The sequence below is a fragment of the Lepidochelys olivacea genome, assembly GCF_965140295.1.
Source record: "Lepidochelys olivacea isolate rLepOli2 genome assembly, chromosome: 2".
NCBI classification, from domain to species: Eukaryota; Metazoa; Chordata; order Testudines; family Cheloniidae; genus Lepidochelys; species Lepidochelys olivacea.
Window position 1 is genome coordinate 198,609,205 of NC_140412.1, and position 22,864 is coordinate 198,632,068.

Here is a 22,864-nt window from a genome sequence, read left to right on the forward strand (position 1 = left end):
TGAGAGTAAGGGGGAGACGTTTATGGCGGGGTGGGAGGTTGAGGCAAATCACCTGGCCGCTGAATATGTGCAGCAGACACCAGGGCAGTTAGAAGAGCACAGCAGGAAGCGCTACGCATCAGAGAAGCTTTGAAAACCAGTTTCATGACTGGCCAGGGTACTGTGTGACACTTCTTTTTGTTTCTCCTTGATGAAAACCCGCCCCCTTGGTTGACTCTAAATTCCCTGAAAGCCACCCGCCCTTCCCCCTTCGGTCACAGCTTGCTTGCAAAGGAAATGAAGTCGCTATCGTTTAAAAAACATATATTCTTTATTAATTGATTATAAAAATAGGGAGATAACTCGCAAGGTAGCCCGGGTGGGGGGTGGGAGGAGGGTAGGATGGAAGGAAAAGGCCGCTTTAAAACGTGTTGAATGACAGCCTTCTGTTGCTTGGACTGTCCACTGGGGTGGAGTGGTTGGGTGCCCGGAGCCTCCCCCCACCCCGTGTTCTTGGGCATCTGGGTGAGGAGGTTATGGAACTTGGGGAGGAGGGAGGGCAGTTAAACAGGGGCTGCAGTGGCAGTCTGTGATCCTGCTGCCGTTCATGAACCTCCACCAGACGCCGGAGCATGTCCGTTTGATCCCGCAGTAGCCCCAGCGTTGCCTCATGCCTCTTCTGATCTTCCTGCCGCCACCTCTCCTCACGTTCATCGGCCACTTTCCTGTACTCTGCCATTGTGTCCTTCCACACATTCTGCTGAGCTCTGTCAGTGCCAGACAACTGCATGAGCTCAGAGAACATTTCATTGCGCTTGCGTTTTTTTCGCCACCTTATCTGAGATAGCCTTTGGGACGGAGGAGGGAGGCTTGAAACATTTGCAGCTGCTGAAGGAAAAAAAGGGAGTGAAGTATTTAAAAAAATACAGTTTACAGAACAATGGCTATCCTCTTTCACGGTGAGCAACACTATTCACATTACATAGTACATGTGATTTTGGTACAAGGTCGCATTTTGCATCTTATATTGAGTGCCTGCAGCTTTGGTGTTAAAGATCACACACGCAGTGCCAGGCAACAGAATTCGGCTTAGAGGCTGCCATGGTAAGCCATAGTCTTTTGGCTTCTGCAAACTTCATAACAGCAGCGCCCTCCTCTCCCATACCAAGCAAAGCACGTTGAGTTGGCCATTCAGTGAGCTGTAGCTCACGAAAGCTTATGCTCAAATAAATTTGTTAGTCTCTAAGGTACCACAAGTACTCCTTTTCCATTTAGTGCTGCGGTTTTCTGCAGCAGCAGAAAGCAAACTAACCCCCCATCCCTACTCCAATTCTATGGGATGATTGCTTTACCCCTCACCCCACTGCGTGGCTGGTATCAGGGAAGATCCCTGGTAGCCAAACGCGAACAGCTCAGTGCCAATGGCCCCCCCCACCACGTGGCTAACTGCGGAGAGGATTTCTTTTCAGCCACAAGCAAACAGCCCAGTAGGAACGGCCACTTCTGAATGTCCCCTTAATTAAATTTCCCTATTTCAACCAGGTTACCATGAACGATATCGCTCTCCTGAGGATAGCATAGTGAGATAAAGAACGGATGTTGCTTGAATGCCAGCAAACACTGGGACCACACGCTGCCAGTCTTTGTCATGCAATGATACCAGATTACTTGCTACTAGCATGGCATGGTAAAGTGTCCTACCATGGAGGATGGAGTAAGGCTGCTCTCCCCAGAAACCTTCTGCAAAGGCTTTTAGAGAACCTCCAGGAGAGCTTCATGGAGATGTCCCTGGAGGATTTCCGCTCCATCCCCAAACACACTAATGGACTTTTCCAGTAGCTGTACTGGCCACGAATGCATCCCAAGTCCTCAGGGCTACTTAATCATTAAAAAACACTTGCTTTTATAACATGTATTATATTTTAAAAGGTACACTCACCAGAGGTCCCTTCTCAGACTTCGTTGGGTTGGGAGGGTACTTCAGTCAGGGTGATAAAAAGATCCTGGCTGTCAGAGAGAATGGTGTGCTGTGTGCTCTCCTCAAGCTCGTCCTCCTCCTAGGACCTCATCTTCCCTATCTGCAAAATCCTCAGGTATGGCAGAGAGTACCCCATCATTGGAGTCCACGGACAGGGGTAGGGGAGTGGTGGCAGCCCCCCTTAGAGTTGCATGCAGCTCAGCATAGAAGCGGCATGTCTGGGGCTCTGTCCCGGAGCGTCCATTTGATTCTTTGGTTTTCTGGTACAGTTGTCTGAGCACCTTAAGTTTCACGCGGTACTGTGTTGCGTCCCTGCTATAGCCTCTGTCCCTCATGGCCTTGGAGATTTTTTGAAATGTTTTGGCATTTCGTCTTTTGGAACGTAGTTCTGATAGCACGGATTCTTTTCCCCATACAGCGATCAGATCCAATACCTCCCGTTTGGTCCATGCTGGAGCTCTTTTGCGATTCTGGGACTGCATGGTCACCTGTGCTGATGAGCTCGCCTGGCCAATCAGGAAATGAGATTCAAAAGTTCCCGGGGCTTTTCCTGTACACCTGGCCAGTGCATCCGAGTTCAGAGCACTGTCCAGAGCGGTCACAATAGTGCACTGTGGGATAGCTCCCGGAGGCCAATACCTTCGAATTGCGTCCATGCTAACCCTAATTTGAAATGGCGATGTCGATTTCAGCGCTAATTCCCTCGTTGGGGAGGAGTACAGAAATCAGTTTTAAGAGCCCTTTATGTCAAAAAAAAAAATGCCTTCGTTGGGTGGACGGATGCAGGGTTAATTTGATTTAACGCTGCTAAATCCAACATAAACTCGTAGTGTAGACCAGGCCTTATATTCTCAATTCACTTAGGCGCTTTTGAAAATTTTAGCCCCCTTCTATTTTGGGTACAGTGCAATGTGTCATTGTATTCCTGTAGAGGAACTCTAATGAGACAACTTCATTTGCTGATAATTCAAGGAAACCGTATGTTATCTCTTTCCAAACACTATTTATGCATTGCGACATACCTAATTATTTCTGACTTTTTTTGTTTTTCCATCCCTTTGATGATGCTATAATGAAGTAAGTACCTTGTATTGAAAATGAAAGACCTGGATAAGGTTAATAATACTAGCATATATTAATAGCCCTGTGAAACCAGTAACACAAGTGCAGTCACAAGGGGATTACATGCTCTTTTATAAGTACATTGCTACTCGTATGTTGACAGCCTCTCTTTAGAACAACTGCCATTGCAGAAGGTCAAAGCCTCTAGATCAGTGGTTCTTAACCTTTACTACAGCCTGCACCCCTTTGGTTTTCAAAATACGTTCTCGCACCCCTTATCAAAAATCAAAATATGTTCTCGCACCCCTTTTCAAAAATCGTTGAAATAGGTCAGTTCTTTAAACCTAGATATATATTTTGTTTGTATATTACAGTAATCATTAAAAAATGTATAATGTTAACAGATACATAGGTTTGATGAAACAAAGTAGTTGTATTTACCTGCCTGTGCTTAATTTGTGTTTTCGATGATTTACCTTCGAAAAAAATCTGGCCTATCTCGCACCCCCAGAAAGGGCATCTTGCACCCCCAGGGGATGAGTGCACCCCAGGTGAAGAACCACTGCTCTAGAGGCTGCATCGGATAATTACTACCCCTGCAGGGGAACATGAGAGACAGATTGCCCTCTTAAAGCCTATGGATTCTGTCAGGGATCTGGGCCTCCTGAAAAACTGAGACTTTAAGGAATCACTTCTTAAGGCATGCTGAAGAGCACTCCTCTTCTATTCCACACACTATTGCCAAACAGAGAATAGAGGTCATTTTACAGCATATAATAATATTTTTTATTTACAAAGCACAACCCCCACACACATACACACACCTTGCAAAAGCATTCTGTGCAAGCTATCAATTCTCCTTGAAAGCAAAGCACCATTTTTCTGGGGAGGCAAGTGTGAAAACCTAGGATAGAGCCACTACTCTTAACAGAGCTGGGATGCAAAGAGGCTGTCCCAAATAAGTTGATGCTGGAGTTCTATTTGCATCTATTACAGCACAGCCGTTATTGTTATCAAAATATTTTTAGCCATTGGCTTAATTCCCAACAGCAAATGATAACAAGGGAAGAGAACTGCCATATCACGTAGGCTTCTTCTGTTTCTGGATAACTTGTCCAGAGAAATACAGATACACATCCCTTTATAGAGAGAGATAGATAGATACTCACCCCTTATATATATGGAGTGTGTATCTGTCTATAAAAAGGTGTGTGTGTGTGGAGGGGGGGTGTCTAAAGATTTTTTTTATAAGAATGTAGAATATATAACTTTCATAGACAATGGAAAACCATTTGTTTGTATCCTATCTTGAAAAGTTATAGCTCAGTGATACTCAGTCCTGGAACTTGGTCATACTGTTGTGTCGAGGTGCTTCACTTTAAGCACACAAGCAGTCCTATTGAAATCAGAGGGACTACTTGCGCTTAAAGATCAGCATGTGCTTTTCTGGATTAGGGCCTGAGTGAATATTGTGTCTGTTAGGTGTAACAAGTGATAGTTAGTAATGTGCAGTTTAATGAAATCTAATGTGTTCACAGGGAATTCATATTGTGTCAGCTAAGTTGTATTTATCATGCTTGAATACAAGTAGTATTAAAATATGCTGTTTTGTTAAAATATGCTTAATCTCATAATGACTCATGACCAAAATTGAAAAACTGTATTATGTATGTTCACTGTTACGCATTTGTTATTGTCTCGGGTTTATAACTGGATATTTTTGATGTTTCTGCTACAGGGAGTGGGTTAATCGAGCCCCATCCATCCATTTCCTGAGAGTACTAATCTGTCTGAGATTATTAATGAGGGATCCATGCTATCAGGTTGGTTTGCCAAAATATCGTTTCTTATTGAAAGACAGAACACATATAAACTATATATGTAATATGAAAACATAACAGTAAACTACAAACATTCAACAAAACTCCAGTTGTGAAAGTTTAACCAAGTAAGAGTACTGAAACTGCAAAACCGTTGCAGTTGATACAAACATTTTGCTGTATACATGTGCCTTTTGCAGAATGCATTTATTCAACTTCTGATATTTCCTGTACAGTATCTGTAGTCATTAAGTCTTAATAAGAACATAGGAATTGCTATAGCAGAAGAGATGAACAGTCGAGTCTAAGAATCCTGTTCCTGATACTGGCCAACTCTGTAGAGAGACATATAGAACCCTCACAATGCAAATGCATTACTTGTAGAAACCTATAAAATTGGGGGAAATACCATCCTGTTCCCACTGGTGATCATCTGGTATTCTGAAATATAATGACTGGGTGCCATTAATAGTATCATACCTGTTACGATTATAGATTGTTCTTCATATGGGTTAAAAAGGTTTAAAAAAACTGGGCATGTTTAGTCTTGAAAAAAGAAGACTGAGGGTGGATCTGATAACAGTCTTCAAATACGTTAAGGACTTTGATATAAAGAGGACTGTGATCAATTGTTCTTCATGTCCACTGAAGGTAGGACAAGAAGTAGTGGACTTATCTCCAGCAAGGGAGATTCAGGTTAGCTATTAAGAAAAACTTACTCTAAGGGTAGGTAAACTCTGGAATAGGCTTCCAAGGAAATTAGGAAATCCCCATCACTGGAGGTTTTTAAACAGATTGGTCAAACACTGGTGAAGGATAGTCTAGGTTTACTTGATCCTGCCACAGTGCAATGTGCCTGGACTTGATGACTTCTTGAGGTCCCTTCCAGTCTTACATTTCTATGGTTCCATATCTCTAATCCTCTTTAGAAACTTAAGCTATTTGCTTCAGTTCCATGCATTCTGTAGCTTAATCATACATTATTGTCCCAATTTTCAGATGTTCAAAATTAAATGTAAGCAGCCTGATTTTTGAAGGTGCCAAACACCCACAAATTCCATTAACTCCATTGTGCTATGGGAAAGCTCAGCACTGCCAAAAATAGGCCATTTATATTAAAGTACTGATTTGTCCCAGTGTTTGTGTTATGACAAACTTAATTAGTTTTCTTCTTTATTTTTGTTCAGGAAGTGCTCCATAACCTGGGTGGGATTGAAAACCTAGCCCAGGTAAAATATTCTTTATTGTTTTTGTCTCTTATCTTACACAATAGTTTGTTTTTGCAAAGGAAAGAATGAAATGTGTTGTAAAAGTGTTATTCTGTTGGCACATGGAGAGAAATAAATTTGTTCTCCGATTAGCACCTGGATAAGTACATGTGGTTACCCATTATGCCCAAAGCAACTGTACATGTAATTTAGTAGGGTGCACCAATGACATTTTCTTCCAGCTAATTGGATTAGCCAGTAGCTAGTTTGCTAAAGTGAAAAAGACTATTAAAGGTCAACACACGTTTGGCTCAGTCATGAGAATAAGTTCTAGGATTTTGAGGGAAGGGTGTGTAAAGTCCCCAACTGACTTCTCTGAAGGAATAACAAAAGTGACAGAAACACTATTAGTTTGAAATAAAAGCACACTGAAAGGACTGTTTTTCACAGATTGCTGTGCTTTAATTAATGAAGTCTGTCAGGTTTTGGTTTTTTTTATATTGTTGCTTCCTTTGCATAGCATTCCATGTTGCTGGATGTGACTTTGGTCATGGCAAATTAAAAGAAAAGTCTCTGGGCAGTTGTTGTGAAAAGGACAAAATAAACAGAAATATAATTTTGAAAAAAATCAAAATGCATAACATTAGTTTTGTTCTGCACAAAATAGTTTTTATTTGTCCAGGTTTAATTCTTGCAGACAAAAAGGGTAGCACATATTATGTGATGATAGAACTGTTTGGAACACAGAAGCTAGCATTCTGGAATACAGCGTTGATTAATTTAGTCTGATGATCCAGGGAAGCCAAAAAGCCTTTGTAATGCGTCTTATGTTAAAAGTTTTCATTTTCCATTTTGTGGGAAGTAAAAATGGAATCCTGGTAAAAAAGCTAAAATTGTTTGACTGTTGGTCATGGGTGCATGTCCGTTGCTCCCACTGTGCCCGCATTGGCTCTCCGAATCTAAACAAAATCAATTTCAAAGAGTAAAGCTCTCACTTGAGAGTACACTTGTGCGTCCCACTCGTGCTATCTTGGTGTTGGTATTGAATCCTTCCTCTCGATTAGACTCCCTTTATGCTCAGGGTTTAAAATATTCAGCTCTTAAGATTCACAGTGAAGTTTGCTCAGGTGTTTACTGTCACATCAAATTGCCCACATACAGATATCTCCAAATGTCAGAAGTTATTGCTATTTTTTTTACACCATTAAATCCATTAGTCTAATGGCAACAGTGCGGCTATGTACTGTGTGTTGTATTATAGGGGCAGCAGTTGCACTGCTTATAGTTAAAATTACATAATAGTTTTCATTCTAGCCCGTTTTCACTTGCTCATAGCTTTCTGAAACTTTCACCTTCTGTGCTGAATATTTCAGGCTTGGTCTCTGCCTGAAGGTGAATTATTTTTAGAAATGAAATCTTAGCAGTATGATATTTCACTACAGCACTCAGTTACTAAGTTGTTGCTGAGAGGTTAGTAGAGGCTCAGAGGTTTTGTGTATGAAGTATGGGTGTGCAGATTAGTAAACTGGTATTAGTGAGGGTCCATTCTATGTTAATTTTGCTTCTAGAGAGAAGAAATCATAAGTGATTGTGAACTTCCAGCACAGATTGTGAAAGACTGACACCCTAGGATATGCTGTTTTGGGTTATATGTTTATAGCCCCCATATTTCCTCCCAATAGCTTTCATAAAAGTCATGTGGAGACCTGTCTAAAACTTTGGATTCTGAAATCATTACTATGTGCTGCCTCATCAATATTCTATGACATTTAAATTGCATAGCTAGCTGGTTGTTTGAAAGAAAATTGCACTCATCTTACTTAAGGCAACAGTCTAAAAGAGTAAACTCATGGCAGAGATTCTTCTTAAAACAGACAATGATTGGTAATAGTCTTACCAGATACTGGTACACACCACAGAAACACTGCACATTTCAACATGGTTTGTAGCATAACCCTTGACTGTGTCTCATTATGAGAAATTTGCTCATTTTAGATGCAAATACGCCTTTGTCCAGGAAACATCTGGTATGCTATGAGTGTCACTAAATTATTGATATCAGAAATGCTGAGCCTTAAAATGAAGTTTCTCATTAATTCAAGCTCTCTCCTCTACTATATGTTCTTGTTGTGTTCCTCATTGTAGTTATTTGCTGTATGATTTAAAAGCTTTTAAAGTCACTTTGGCTTTGGCAGTCTGAACAATGTGATCTGGCAGTCTCTGCTAAATGGTGATACAAGAGTTCAGTTCTTCACCTTTGGAAACCTGATGTCAAGCCCCAGTCTAAGATCAGAAGTAAAATTGCTCAGTTTACCTGAAATAGTCATCATACAGTTTGCAGTACAGAATATCAGGGTTGGAAGGGACCTCAGAAGGTCATTTAAGTCCATCCCCCTGCTCAAAGCAGGACCAATCCCCAGTTTTTGACCCAGATCCCTAAATGGCCCCCTCAAGGATTGAACTCACAACCCTGGGTTTAGCCTGCCAATGCTCAAACCACTGAGCTATCCCTCCCTTCTGTAGCTGCTCATAGGAACCCAACACTGTACTAACAGAATAGTTTCAGGGAAGTTTGAATAGCATTATGTGCCAAATGAAACACAAATGCACCCAAAAGTACACCTGCTATTGCAGACTGTACCATGATCGGATTCATTTTTCCCCAGCATAACCCCTGTTGGCAGTTAGTCCACATGAAATAGGATTGCAAGTTGCCAACAACCCCACCTGTGCCTTCAAGGGGCTTGGAATGAGCTAGCTTACTCCCAAAAGAGGGTGGTGCAGAGCTGGGAATACATCCTGGATATTTAATATAAAAGAGCCATGTTTCATCTACTTAGCCTCAGTCTTTTAGAAAGAACATGCCAAATTAGTCGCTTATGTAATCCACACTAATATAGTAAGGTTTTGTGTCACTCTCCAGTGGCTAGCTAGACCACATGTAGAAATTTATGATTCTGCTGTGTCTTCTGTGCTAGGGTGTCTGGTGTGTTAGCTCAGGTGTTGTGGCTCATGTTGTTAGATCCAGAGGTTGCCCAGTTCAGTTGCTGGAGATGACCCAAATGGGCATTAGTACATTTATAAAGCTCTGCACGGATACAAAATTTGTATCCACATCTGATCCACAGCTATCTGCATCCATGGATGTGGATATCTGCGATTATAATGCGGCTATCCACAGATTTGTAGGGCTCTAGATATAAAATGTGGCTCTGCATCCATGCGTGATCCACAAACATGGTCCATGGATATTTGCAGGGCTCTATACATTTAACTAAGCTATCGGTCACAACTAAGCCATATTCCGCTCTTCTAATGTGGAACAGAAGCAAAAAATCTGATGCTTAGCATTTGATTGCTGTCTCACAAATATTTGTGCAGCCCAGCGGACAAGTAAGTGTGTGTTGAGTCTCTCTGGCTGTTCCATACAGAGGATAATATAAGCTCTCCCCACTATTTACTCCTGTGACTGAAGTGGAAGAAGCTTGTGCTATGGACCTGGAGACTGTAGTTCTTTCTCTGCGGCTGACCCACATTCGATGTGTGTTTCGGAACTATATATGTATGTAATATAAAAATTGGTTTAAGCAGTCTGGAATCAATGTTCGAGTGATTTTGTATTACAAAACATTGTATTTAGAAGTGAATGTAGATGTTATGTTAACACTGTTTTATTGTTGCATTTTTAGTGTTTCTGCTTTGATTAATGGGAACTATCCCATTAACCATAAAGTATGGCACTTCATGAATGTTTGTGAGTCTGAGAGAAATGTGTAGGAGATTTTGCTCCAAAAATCAGAACTTAATTTAATACACTTATCTTTCAAGAAAGCAATCCTTATTCTGGGTGGTGTAACGTTAGCATTTACGAGGGACTGGATGCCTTGGGGCACTGCTAATACATTATAGAGCTTTTCACTTATAGGTCACTGGTTTGTTTGACACCTGTCCAATTCAGCAGGAATTAAAAATTGTTCCCATCTAATGGATGTTTGGTGGCTCCCATATGAGATGAGTTTAGTGGGTTCCAGTTCCAGCTCCCACATCATATATGTGATGATGTGCTTTGCACTAGATTTCAGTGTCTTCTGGGCAGTAGCTCTCTTACTATGTGTTTGTACAATGGTTAGCACAATGGGACCACTGATGTTGGAAGGTCTGTTAGTGAAATCTCCTACATCAGGAGTCAAAATCATGTTACTGATAAATTTGTGAACTGGCGGCACTGTACCTGTCACACATACATTGGAGGAGGCCTGGGGAAGTTCAAGAATCAGCAAACCAAAAAACATAATTTATTGTAAAATTTTCAAAACCATCTACGTGACTTAGGAGCCTAAGTCCTGTTTTCAAAAGTGGTATAGGCACTTATGAGCCCAAGTCCCACTGACTTTCAGTGAGAGTTAGGCTTCTAAGTACTTAGGTCTGTAGTGAAAAGGGGACTTGGGCTCCTAAGTCATTTAGGAGTTCTGGAAAATTTTATCCTTAATTTAAAAAAACTCATATTTTTTGGACCAATCTCATAATTTTTTGTGGTCTGATTTACTATTTTTGAACTTTTGGGGTTCTCAGTATGGCAGTGTACTGTGGGGGGTGGCTTTGGATTGGAGGGGTGAATGGTTTTTCCATGCTTTGAAATTGTCTTGGAAAAATATTAAACAGTAAGGCTCAAACTTTCAAAGTTGTCATGGGAATTTAAGCAATGACCTCCTTTTGTAGTGCACTTTGAGATCTACTGATGAAAAACAGTACATAAGAGCTAGGTGGTACTATTATTACACATATCATTGCATATTCTTGATGTGATGTGCTTCGCCTCATGTGAATTTGCTGAACAAAACAGGTGCTAGAATATCAGCCATAGTCCATCCACACCAAGTTTTTGGAACCTCCTCTTCAATGTATAGAGAAGTTGAAGAGATCCCACTGTCTGCCAGGCTAATGTTTAAGTGATGGAGGGGATTTGTGAGGCCTTCTGTACTGAGGTGAATTTTATCCTTATAAAAGAGTACTTCTGTTGCAGTGTTTGATTATGTATGGTGCGTAGTACAGTTTTCAAATATGCAGTTCCTAAACTTACTGTAGAACTTTAACTATACTTCAGGTATACGTCAAGATTTTCGAATAATCACCTCTGATATAGTAAGGTGCCTTTGGAACTTTCTTCTCTTCTTGGTACATCACAGCCAAAGTTTGTTAATCTTCGGCTTGTACTATATAGCAGGGACGACGGATTCTTCCTAAAAGTGTGGCGGGGAGGCACAAGGTCCTGTCCACTCGGTGGCCCTGCCCTTCCTCTTCCCTGAGGCCCCGCCCCCTGGCCAAGCCAGGAGCCGGAGGTTGAGGGGGCCCAAGAGCAGCCCCTGGCCTCTATCCCTGCCTCCCAGCCCCCCCACCCAGGACAGATGGAAGGTCCGCAGATCCCCAGAGCTGTCTGTGTGGCTCTGACTCTGACCTGATTCCGGCTTCTGGCCTGGCATGGGGGCGGGTCCTTGGGGGCCGAAGAGTCTCAGCCAGGCCATAGTAAGAGCCACCCACAGCTGCCTGGGCTCCCTGGGCCACTCTTACCCAGGCCAGGATCCAGCTGCTTGCCTGGCCAGGGGGCAGGGCCTTGGGGAGAAGAGGAGAGGCGGGGGCAAAAAGTGAACGGGGTCCTGTTCTGATGTCCCTGCTACACCGTCCGTCTTTTGTCCTTTGCACCTAAGGAGATAGGAGCTGGGTGATGGGTAGAGCTGGGTAATAATGGTGTGGGATTCTGGAGAGGAGGTTAGTTAATTCCTGTTAGGTTATTGCTGGATTATTTGAACAGTCAATTCAGTAACTGATGGGTCTGTTTATTTACAAATATATTTTAAAAACTAGTCCAGAATCTCCAGAGCATTGACTGAGCTCTCTTTCATCATAAAGTAGTAAACAGGAAGACGGCAATTAACTCAGGTAGGTATTGTTAATTAGCAATGACTATTATAATCAGACTTGTAATGGAAAAAACTAGTTTCTACCATAACTGTGGAGAGTGTAATATCTCTTCCTAATGGTGTAGTGCGGTGGCTCTCAACCTTTCCAGGCTACTGTACCCCTTTCAGGAGTCTGATTTGTCTTGTGTTCCCCCAGGGTTCACTTCACTTAAAAACTACTTGCTTACAAAATCAGACATAAAAATAAAAAAGTGTCACAGCACGCCAACACTGAAAAATTACGTAGTGTCTCATTTTTACCATATAATTATAAAATAAACCAATTGGAATATAAATATTGTACTTATATTTCAGTGTATAAGTATATAGAACAGTATAAACAAGTCATTGTCTGTATTAAATTTTAGTTTGTACTGACTTCGCTAGTGTTTTTCCCTGGAAGATCTGTGTTTACCCCCAGGGCCAGTGGTACATGTACCCCTGGATGAGAAGCACTGCTGTAGTGTCCTGCAGTCGTAGCAGTTTATAGTCTATTGTGAATCTGGTGCACCACCTAAAGGCAATGCTTGTGAATAGCACTTTCAGATCTATACAGTAGAACCTCCATTTTACAAACACCAATCTTACAAATGACCAGTTATAGAAACCATTTTTCTCTATGGAAAAATAAAAATCACATAATGAAAGTAATATTGATGAAGAACAAGTTGGCATCCTTTCACATTGAGATGCCTTCAGTTCATTGCAAATCATTTTGCAGTAGTTTGAAGGACAAGAAAAAGTGATAGATTGCAGCATACTGTGACGTATGCACCCTACCAACTGTAATTTTGAGATGTTAAATTTTATGAACTTTTCCATATATGAACTTGTCAATCCCCAATTAGTTTGTAAAATAGAGGTTCTACTATATATATGTTAACGTTGTATTTTGTCCCACTTACAGTATATGGAAACAGTAGCAAATGGATATCTTGGCTATGGAGAAGAGCAGCATAATGTAGACAAATTGGTCAACATGACTTGTGAGTGTTGTAACTGACATATGCACTTATAACCTTAATATGGATGAGGAGAAAAGTTGATATGACAGACTTAGGGATGCTTAAAATATTTGCAAATGGTTTAGCAATTGTGGTGTTCCTGGACACTTTCCAGTCATGGTCATGCAAAAGAGAACAGTGCTTGAGTAGACGAAAGCACAGCGCATTAGCAGATCTTACTCTTGTACATCTGTAATATTGCTTCTGAAGAAATTAACACTTCTTTGTACATTCAAATATTGAATAACATAAATTGTCATGTCAAGAACATAAGCAATTTCAGAGTGTAAGTCAATGGTTTAGACCTGTTATTTTATTACTCTATTAACAAAATGAAAAATCTTAAATTTGAGACACTCAGTTTATGTGATTTCCTTCATTTCACAGATATTTTTCAAAAACTCTCTGCTGTTAAAGATCAAAGAGAATGGGTTATAGGCAGTGGAGCACATAAAGTAAGTGGTTTAAATCACAATCAGCTACTGTGTGAATGATTTATGCTTCCCAAATTTGATCAAGCTGGGATCAAACTCCCTCCATTTTCCAAATGATTGTAACATAAGCTAACATCAGTTCTTTGACTTGTCAGTCTGGCCTAAGATCATCTGAACTGTCTCTTTTTATGTCATCTGAACTGTCTCTTTTTATGTCAGCTGCTGAGATGTTTGTGTTGGCCGTATGCACAAATTGTGGATCATTTCATTGAGTTAATTTAGCCCTTTAAACATTTTGGTAAAGCTTATTCCTATAAAGGCAACATCAAATTTACTTTGTTAAACTATATATTATTAAGGTTTAAATAGTCTTGAAATATCTGCTGTAAACAAAAGTCTTGATCCTACAGTTGGGTCTCTAAGGGTATGTCTCAGGTTGCAGCACAAACTCTGGAACTCTCCCATGTCACAGGACCCTAGGGCCTGGGCTCCAGCGTGAGCCCAAACATCTACACTGCAATTAAACAGACCCTTAGCCCAAGCCCCACAAGCCTGAGTCGGCTGGCACAGGCAACCTGCGGATTTTTAATTGCAGTATAGACATACCCTCCCACAGGCGTGTGTGGAACACTATTGACCTCATTTGGGCTCATCATGATGGCAGGGATGTGCATTTAGTGGATCTGTTTGTAGATTTGGGTCTAAAATTAGAAACAGTTGAGATCAGTAATAGTGCAACTAGAGGTTCATGGTATAAGTTTGCTGCTGCAAAATGAAGGCAATTTTATTTATATCAGATGGTTCAGGAGAGAAAAAAGCAGATCATGAAGTAGGCCAAGCTTGCAACAAGTAAAAATGGAAAACTGGTTATATTTTAGAAAACCACAACTGCATTTATAAAAATATTAAATACATACATCACTTTAAGATATGAGTTATTAACAGAATACATGTGAGGCCTTAAAATTACAAACATAATTATTTTAAATATAAACTAAAAAACTTTTTACTTGGTAGGACCTAAGTTCAGGGTTCTCAGTGTCTTGCAGCAGCAGATGCCACCCTTAGTACTTTAAGTAGGACGGATGCTTTATCCTGCTTGAGTTGTTTCAGATACTATGTTGACTATTGGAGGAGAAACACACATTCCTGTCCTTAAAACTTGGCAAGTATGGAAAAGACCAGAATTCTTTTCTGATATATTTATTTGAAATCTCTAAGGTTAGTCATGCATTCTGTATTGATTTAGTGTCTTTGTTAGATTTGTATATTTATTTATTTTAATGGCATTTAAATTTTACTGAACAAATATGGATGTTTAGGGTCCTAATTGAAAAACACATCATTTATATAGATTTATCTTTTTTAAATCTCTAATTTTCCAGACTTTAGTAAATTTGCTAGGAGCCAGAGACAGTAATGTGCTGTTGGGCGCACTCCTTGCTCTTACTAGCTTAGCAGAAAGGTAAGTTCATTTTAATAATTGTTGTTTGCAATTAATCTCAGCTCTTGCCAAAATATTGAAGCTGACATTTACTGGGGGATAAGTGTTGCTGTACAAGCTAAAGTCTCTGTCCTGAAGAGACGTATGCATATGCTTATGTTAGTCTGTCTGGAGTGGCTCACAACCGTGAGTGCCTACCTCAGGGTAGATTGTCAAAAACAGGGCATACACCCAAAACAGGTGGTAAATTCTATAATTAGATTTCACCAAGCCAATGACAAATATGAACTCCTAGATCATTGTAACAAGTCTTACCATGGAGTCACAGACAGTCCCCTTAGACTCTCCAGTCTGTCTTGTCACCTATGGAAGCAGGACTTAGTGATGAATGGTCACTTTCGCCAAAAAAAACATGAAATATTCAGGTTGTTTCCAGTCATTTACCCCAGAGCAATTGGTACCCAAGATTTTACACTAAGGACAACACTTGTAGCCAATCGCATAATAAACCATCTAAAGGTTTAGTAACTAGGAAAAATAAATGAGTTATTTACAGGTTAAAGTAAGCAAACAAATACGCCCAAGTGAGTTACAATCTAAATTCTAAGAGTGACAGAGCTGTAGTGAAAAGGAGTCTGGTAACACCTTAAAGTCTAAGCCCTGGTCTACACTAGGACTTTAGGTCGAATTTAGCAGCATTAAATCGATGTAAACCTGCACCCGTCCACACGATGAAGCCCTTTATTTCGACTTAAAGGGCTCTTAAAATCGATTTCCTTACTCCACCCCTGACAAGTGGATTAGCGCTTAAATCGGCCTTGCCGGCTCGAATTTGGGGTACTGTGGACACAATTCGACGGTATTGGCCTCTGGGAGCTATCCCAGAGTGCTCCATTCTGACCGCTCTGGACAGCACTCTCAACTCAGATGCACTGGCCAGGTAGACAGGAAAAGAACCGCGAACTTTTGAATCTCATTTCCTGTTTGGCCAGCGTGGCAAGCTGCAGGTGACCATGCAGAGCTCATCAGCACAGGTGACCATGATGGAGTCCCAGAATCGCAAAAGAGCTCCAGCATGAACCGAACGGGAGGTACAGGATCTGATCGCTGTTTGGGGAGAGGAATCCGTGCTATCAGAACTCCATTCCAGTTTTCGAAATGCCAAAACCTTTGTTAAAATCTCCCAGGGCATGAAGGACAGAGGCCATAACAGGGACCCAAAGCAGTGCCGCATGAAACTGAAGGAGCTGAGGCAAGCCTACCAGAAAACCAGAGAGGCGAACGGCCGCTCCGGGTCAGAGCCCCAAACGTGCCGCTTCTATGATGAGCGGCATGCCATTTTAGGGGGTTCAGCCACCACTACCCCAGCCGTGTTGTTTGACTCCTTCAATGGAGATGGAGGCAATACGGAAGCAGGTTTTGGGGACGAAGAAGATGATGATGATGATGAGGTTGTATATAGCTCATAGCAAGCAAGCGGAGAAACCGGTTTTCCCGACAGCCAGGAACTGTTTCTTACCCTGGACCTGGAGCCAGTACCCCCCGAACCCACCCAAGGCTGCCTCCTGGACCCAGCAGGCGGAGAAGGGACCTCTGGTGAGTGTACCTTTCAAAATACTATACATGGTTTAAAAGCAAGCATGAGAAAGGATTACTTTGCCCTGGCATTCGCGGTTCTCCTAGATGTACTCCTAAAGCCTTTGCAAAAGTTTTCTGGGGAGGGCAGCCTTATTGCATCCTTCATGGTAGGACACTTTACCACTCCAGGCCAGTAACACGTACTCGGGAATCATTGTAGAACAAAGCATTGCAGTGTATGTTTGCTGGCATTCAAACAACATCCGTTCTTTATCTCTCTGTGTTATCCTCAGGAGAGTGAGATATAATTCATGGTCACCCGGTTGAAATAGAGTGCTTTTCTTCAGGGGACACTCAGAGGAGCCCATTCCTGCTGGGCTGTTTGCCTGTTACTAAACAGAAATGTTCCCCGCTGTTAGCCACAGGGAGGGGGGAAGGTTGAGGGGGTAGCCACGCGGTGTGGGGAGGCAAAATGCGACCTTGTAACGAAAGCACATGTGCTATGTATGTAATGTTAACAGCAAGGTTTACCCTGAAAGAGTGTAGCCACTGTTTTATAAAATGTGTCTTTTTAAATACCGCTGTCCCTTTTTTTTTCTCCACCAGCTGCATGTGTTTCAATGATCACAGGATCTTCTCCTTCCCAGAGGCTAGTGAAGCTTAGAAAGAAAGAAAAACGCACTCGCGATGAAATGTTCTCCGAGCTCATGCTGTCCTCCCACACTGACAGAGCACAGACGAATGCGTGGAGGCAAATAATGTCAGAGTGCAGGAAAGCACAAAATGACCGGGAGGAGAGGTGGCGGGCTGAAGAGAGGGCTGAAGCTCAAACGTGGCAGCAGCGTGATGAGAGGAGGCAGGATTCAATGCTGAGGCTGCTGGAGGACCAAACCAGTATGCTCCAGTGCATGGTTGAGCTGCAGCAAAGGCAGCTGGAGCACAGACTGCCACTGCAGCCCCTCTGTAACCAACCGCCCTCCTCCCCAAGTTCCATAGCCTCCACACCCAGACGCCCAAGAACGCGTTGGGGGGGCCTCTGGCCAACCAGCCACTCCACCACAGAGGATTGCCCAAAAAAAAGAAGGCTGTCATTCAATACATTTTAAAGTTGTAAACTTTTAAAGTGCTGTGCGGCATTTTCCTTCCCTCCTCCACCATCCCTCCTGGGCTACCTTGGTAGTCATCCCCCTATTTGTGTGATGAATGAATAAAGAATGCATGAATGTGAAGCAACAATGACTTTATTGCCTCTGACAGCGGTGATTGAAGGGAGAAGGGGCGGGTGGTTAGCTTACAGGGAAGTAGAGTGAACCAAGGGGCGGGGGGTTTCATCAAGGAGAAACAAACAGAACTTTCACACCGTAGCCTGGCCAGTCATGAAACTGGATTCAAAGCTTCTCTGATGCGTACCGTGCCCTCCTGTGCTCTTCTAACCGCCCTGGTGTCTGGCTGCGCGTAACCAGCAGCCAGGCGATTTGCCTCAACCTCCCACCCCGCCATAAACGTCTCCCCCTTACTCTCACAGATATTGTGGAGCACACAGCAAGCAGTAATAACAGTGGGAATATTGGTTTCGCTGAGGTCTAAGTGAGTCAGTAAACTGCGCCAGCGCGCCTTTAAACATCCAAATGCACATTCTACCACCATTCTGCACTTGCTCAGCCTGTAGTTGAACAGCTCCTGACTACTGTCCAGGCTGCCTGTGTACGGCTTCATGAGCCATGGCATTAAGGGGTAGGCTGGGTCCCCAAGGATACATATAGGCATTTCAACATCCCCAACAGTTATTTTCTGGTCTGGGAATAAAGTCCCTTCCTGCAGCTTTTGAAACAGACCAGAGTTCCTGAAGATGCGAGCGTCATGTACCTTTCCCGGCCATCCCACGTTGATGTTGGTGGAACGTCCCTTGTGATCCACCAGAGCTTACAGCACTATTGAAAAGTACCCCTTGCGGTTTATGTACTCGGCGGCTTGGTGCTCCGGTGCCAAAATAGGGATATGGGTTCCGTCTATGGCCCCACCACAGTTAGGGAATCCCATTGCAGCAAAGCCATCCACTATGACCTGCACATTTCCTAGGGTCACTACCCTTGATATCAGCAGATCTTTGATTGCGTGGGCTACTTGCATCACAGCAGCTCCCACAGTAGATTTGCCCACTCCAAATTGATTCCCAACTGACCGGTAGCTGTCTGGCGTTGCAAGCTTCCACGGGGCTATTGCCACTCGCTTGTGAACTGTGAGGGCTGCTCTCATCTTGGTATTCATGCGCCTCAGGGCAGGGGAAAGCAAGTCACAAAGTTCCATGAAAGTGCCCTTACGCATGCGAAAGTTTCGCAGCCACTGGGAATCGTCCCAGACCTGCAACACTATGTGGTCCCACCAGTCTGTGCTTGTTTCCTGAGCCCAGAATCGGCGTTCCACAGCATGAACCTGCCCCATTAGCACCATGATGCATGCATTGGCAGGGCCCATGCTTTCAGAGAAATCTGTGTCCATGTCCTGATCACTCACGTGACCGCGCTGACGTCGCCTCCTCGCCCGGTATCGCTTTGCCAGGTTCTGGTGCTGCATATACTGCTGGATAATGCCTGTGATGTTTAATGTGCTCCTAATTGCCAAAGTGAGCTGAACGGCCTCCATGCTTGCCTTGGTATGGTGTCCACACAGAAAAAAGGCGCGGAACGATTGTCTGCCGTTGCTCTGATGGAGGGAGGGGCGACTGACGACACGGCTTACAGGGTTGGCTTCAGGGAGCTAAAATCAACAAAGGGGGTGTCTTTACATCAAGGAGTATTTCAGGCAGGACTTCACGGAGGGTTCCAATAAGAAATGGTGCACCTAAGTTATTGTTCTTATTGGAACAAGGAGGTTAGCCTGGCCTCTGATTGATACATGGCTAGATTTACCTCGCTGCACCTTCTCTGTGAGTGACTGCAGTGTGACCTAGAGGAATGAGTCCCGTAGACAGGGGAGGTGGCAAATGAGTACAAAACAAATCTGGTCTATTTCTTGTTTTGATCCACTCCATCTATCTTTTACATCTTTGGCTGGCAGCAGACGGTGCAGAGGGACTGCATGCCATCCACATCTCATGGCTGCTCGGCAGAAGATGGTACAGTACGACTGCTAGCCATTCTCATCTCTTGCCTGCCTGGCAGAAGATGGTACAATACGGCTGCTAGCAATCCGTATCGCCTGCCTGCTCACCATAAGACGGTTCAATAGGACTGACTGCAGGACTAAAGAGAATGACCTGTTCAAGTCATTCCAAATTTAGTCCCTGCTCCCATGTCTGCCCAGGCGCTCCCAGCCGACGTGGCCAGGAGCACCTCGGACACGACGAGGACGACTACCAGTCATACTGCACCATCTGCTGCCAGAAGGCAAGGGGTTGCTGCTACTGTGTAGCAAAGCCGTACCGCGTCTGCCAGCACCCAGGAGACATAGGGTGACGGTTACCTGAGCGGGCTCCATGCTTGCCGTGGTATGGCGTCTGCACAGAGAACTCAGGAAAAAAGGCGCGAAACGATTGTCTGCCCTTGCTTTCACGGAGGGAGGGAGGGAACGGGGGCCTGACGATACGTACCCGGAACCACCCGCGACAATGTTTTAGCCCCATCAGAGTGCTCTATTGTGACTGCTCTGGACAGCACTCCCAGATGCACGATTGTTTGCCGTTGCTCTGACGCAGGGAGGGGCGACTGAGGACACGGCTTACAGGGTTGGCTTCAGGGAGCTAAAATCAACAAAGGGGGTGTCTTTACATCAAGGAGTATTTCAGGCAGGACTTCACGGAGGGTTCCAATAAGAAATGGTGCACCTAAGTTATTGTTCTTATTGGAACAAGAAGGTTAGCCTGGCCTCTGATTGATACATGGCTAGATTTACCTCGCTGCACCTTCTCTGTGAGTGACTGCAGTGTGACCTAGAAGAATGAGTCCCCTAGACGGGGGAGGGGGGGAAGCAAATGCATACAGAACAAATCTGGTCTATTTCTTGTTTTGATCCACTCCATCTATCTTTTACATCTTTGGCTGGCAGCAGACGGTGCAGAAGGACTGCATGCCATCCACATCTCATGGCTGCTCGGCAGAAGATGGTACAGTACGACTGCTAGCCATCCTCATCTCTTGCCTGCCCGGCAGAAGATGGTATAGTACGACTGCTAGCAATCTGTATCGCCTCCCTGCTCACCATAAGATGGTTCAATAGGACTGACTGCAGGACTAAAGAGAATGACCTGGTCAAGTCACTCCAAATTAAGTCCCTGCGCCCATGTCTGCCCAGGCGCTCCCAGCCGACGTGGCCAGGAGCACCTCGGACATGACGATGACAGCTACCAGTCGTACTGTACCGTCTGCTGCCACAAGGCAAGGGGTTGCTGCTACTGTGTAGCAAAGCCGTACCGCGTCTGCCAGCACCCAGGAGACATACGGTGACGGTTACCTGAGCGGGCTCCATGCTTGCCGTGGTATGGCGTCTGCACAGGTAACTCAGGAAAAAAGGCGCGAAACGATTGTCTGCCCTTGCTTTCACGGAGGGAGGCAGGGAACGGGGGCCTGACGATATGTACCCAGAACCACCCGCGACAATGTTTTAGCCCCATCAGGCATTGGGATCTCAACCCAGAATTCCAATGGGCAGCGGAGACTGTGGGAACTGTGGGATAGCTATCCACAGTGCAACGCTCCGGAAGTCGACTCTAGCCTCGGTACTGTGGAAGCGCTCCGCCGAGTTAATGCACTTAATGCACTTAGAGCATTTTCTGTGGGGACACACACACTCGAATATATAAAACAGATTTCTAAAAAAACGACTTCTATAAATTCGACCTTATTCCGTAGTGTAGACATACCCTAACAGATTTATTTGGGCATAAGCTCTCATTGGTAAAACACACTTTTTCAGATGCATGGAGTGAAAATTACAGATGCAGGCATTATATAATGACACATGAAGGAAAGGGAGTTACCTCACAAGTGGACAACCAGTGTCGTCAGGGCCAATTCAGTCAGGGTGGATGCAGTCCACTCCCAATAATAGATGAGGAGGTGTCAATTCCAGGAGAGGCAAAGCTGCTTTTGTAATGAGCCAGCCACTCCCAGTCCTTATTCAAGCCCAAATTAATTTTGATTGTTCTTCTGGATGGGCGGGAGAAACACTCTTCCCATCTGATTTCATATGTTTAGAGCAAACATTTTCAAAGTCCTAAAGCAAAACTTATATATTTCCTTTATAGCATTGAATACAGAAATTACAAATAAGATAAATGCATGCAGCAATTTACAAATATTCCATAGAGTCTAAACACTAAATAGTCTTATAAGACTAATACCTATTTTGAGCAACACTAACACATAAGTCAACTGGTCTGCTCTGCTGCTATGAGTTTGTCAGTTCATATCTAATGCCTACAGCGTTGGTCAGAGCTGGCACTTGGTTTACCAGCATTACAGTTTAACTTTACATTGAAGCCAGTGGGACTGCTCACAGTTTGAAAAGTACGTGTATAAGCCTTTTCAGGATCAGGACCTTACTCTTTCCAGTTGTTTAAATACACATAGCCCCTGATCCTTCAAGACAGATCCTATACCCATGTTGGAGCACTTTGCAAGATTGGGGCCATACAATCCCATCCCGCAGTCTCTGTGCAGGCCTTGGAGTTGATGTTCTCCATTATTAGTCTATTGACTTCCAAACATGGAGAGCAACTTTATGCTTTAGAGATTTTACACAGAGAGAGACAAAAGTGAAAAGAGGAGAAAGTTGATATTGTGAGAAGTCCTCATTGAGACTTCTCTATAATCTCTCTTCTCTTCTGTCAAAACAGAAGGCATTTGAAAAGTATTTTAGTTTGCATTCTCTCTTAACCCTCCCCCCGCCCCCGAGATAATCAGAATAATAATCTATAGATATTTTGGTCTTCCATTTAATTTTACACTAGGAGTGAAATAAGTTTATCTTGCCTGAATATCTTTAACCTGATGTTGAAAGGTTGTTCGTTTTCAAATACCATTGAACAAATCACACCTGTAAAGACCAGTTTTTTTCACCCCCAAAAGAATACGTAAGTTCTCCGGTTTACTTAGGCCATGTCTACACTTACAAGCTTACAGTGGCACAGCTGTACCGATACAACTGTGCCGCTGTAAGAGCATTCATGTAGCCGCATTAGGCTGACAGGAAGAGAGCTTTCCTGTTGACATAATAAAACCAGCTCAACGAGTGGTGGTAGCTATGTTGGCGGAAGAGCTTCTCCCACTGACATAGCACTTATGCTAGCAAAATTTATGTCCCTTAGGGGTGTGTTTTTTCACACCCCTTAGCGACAAAAGTTTTGCCAACATAAGTGCTAGTGTTGACATCACTTAAATGTAAAATCCACTCTCAAATCAGA

At 43.3% G+C, this 22,864-nt stretch overlaps 1 protein-coding gene across 1 annotated transcript in view; it reads left to right on the plus strand.

Annotated features, from left to right (window-relative positions):
• NEK10 (NIMA related kinase 10) overlaps positions 1 to 22,864 on the plus strand; it is a 185,081-nt gene that overhangs the window by 22,468 nt on the left and 139,749 nt on the right. The window contains exons 6-10 of the mRNA XM_084620570.1: positions 4,758 to 4,842; positions 6,027 to 6,068; positions 12,912 to 12,990; positions 13,396 to 13,463; positions 14,828 to 14,907. Of these exons, the coding sequence (XP_084476696.1) occupies positions 4,758 to 4,842; positions 6,027 to 6,068; positions 12,912 to 12,990; positions 13,396 to 13,463; positions 14,828 to 14,907 (354 nt within the window). The remainder of the gene's footprint in view (positions 1 to 4,757; positions 4,843 to 6,026; positions 6,069 to 12,911; positions 12,991 to 13,395; positions 13,464 to 14,827; positions 14,908 to 22,864) is intronic.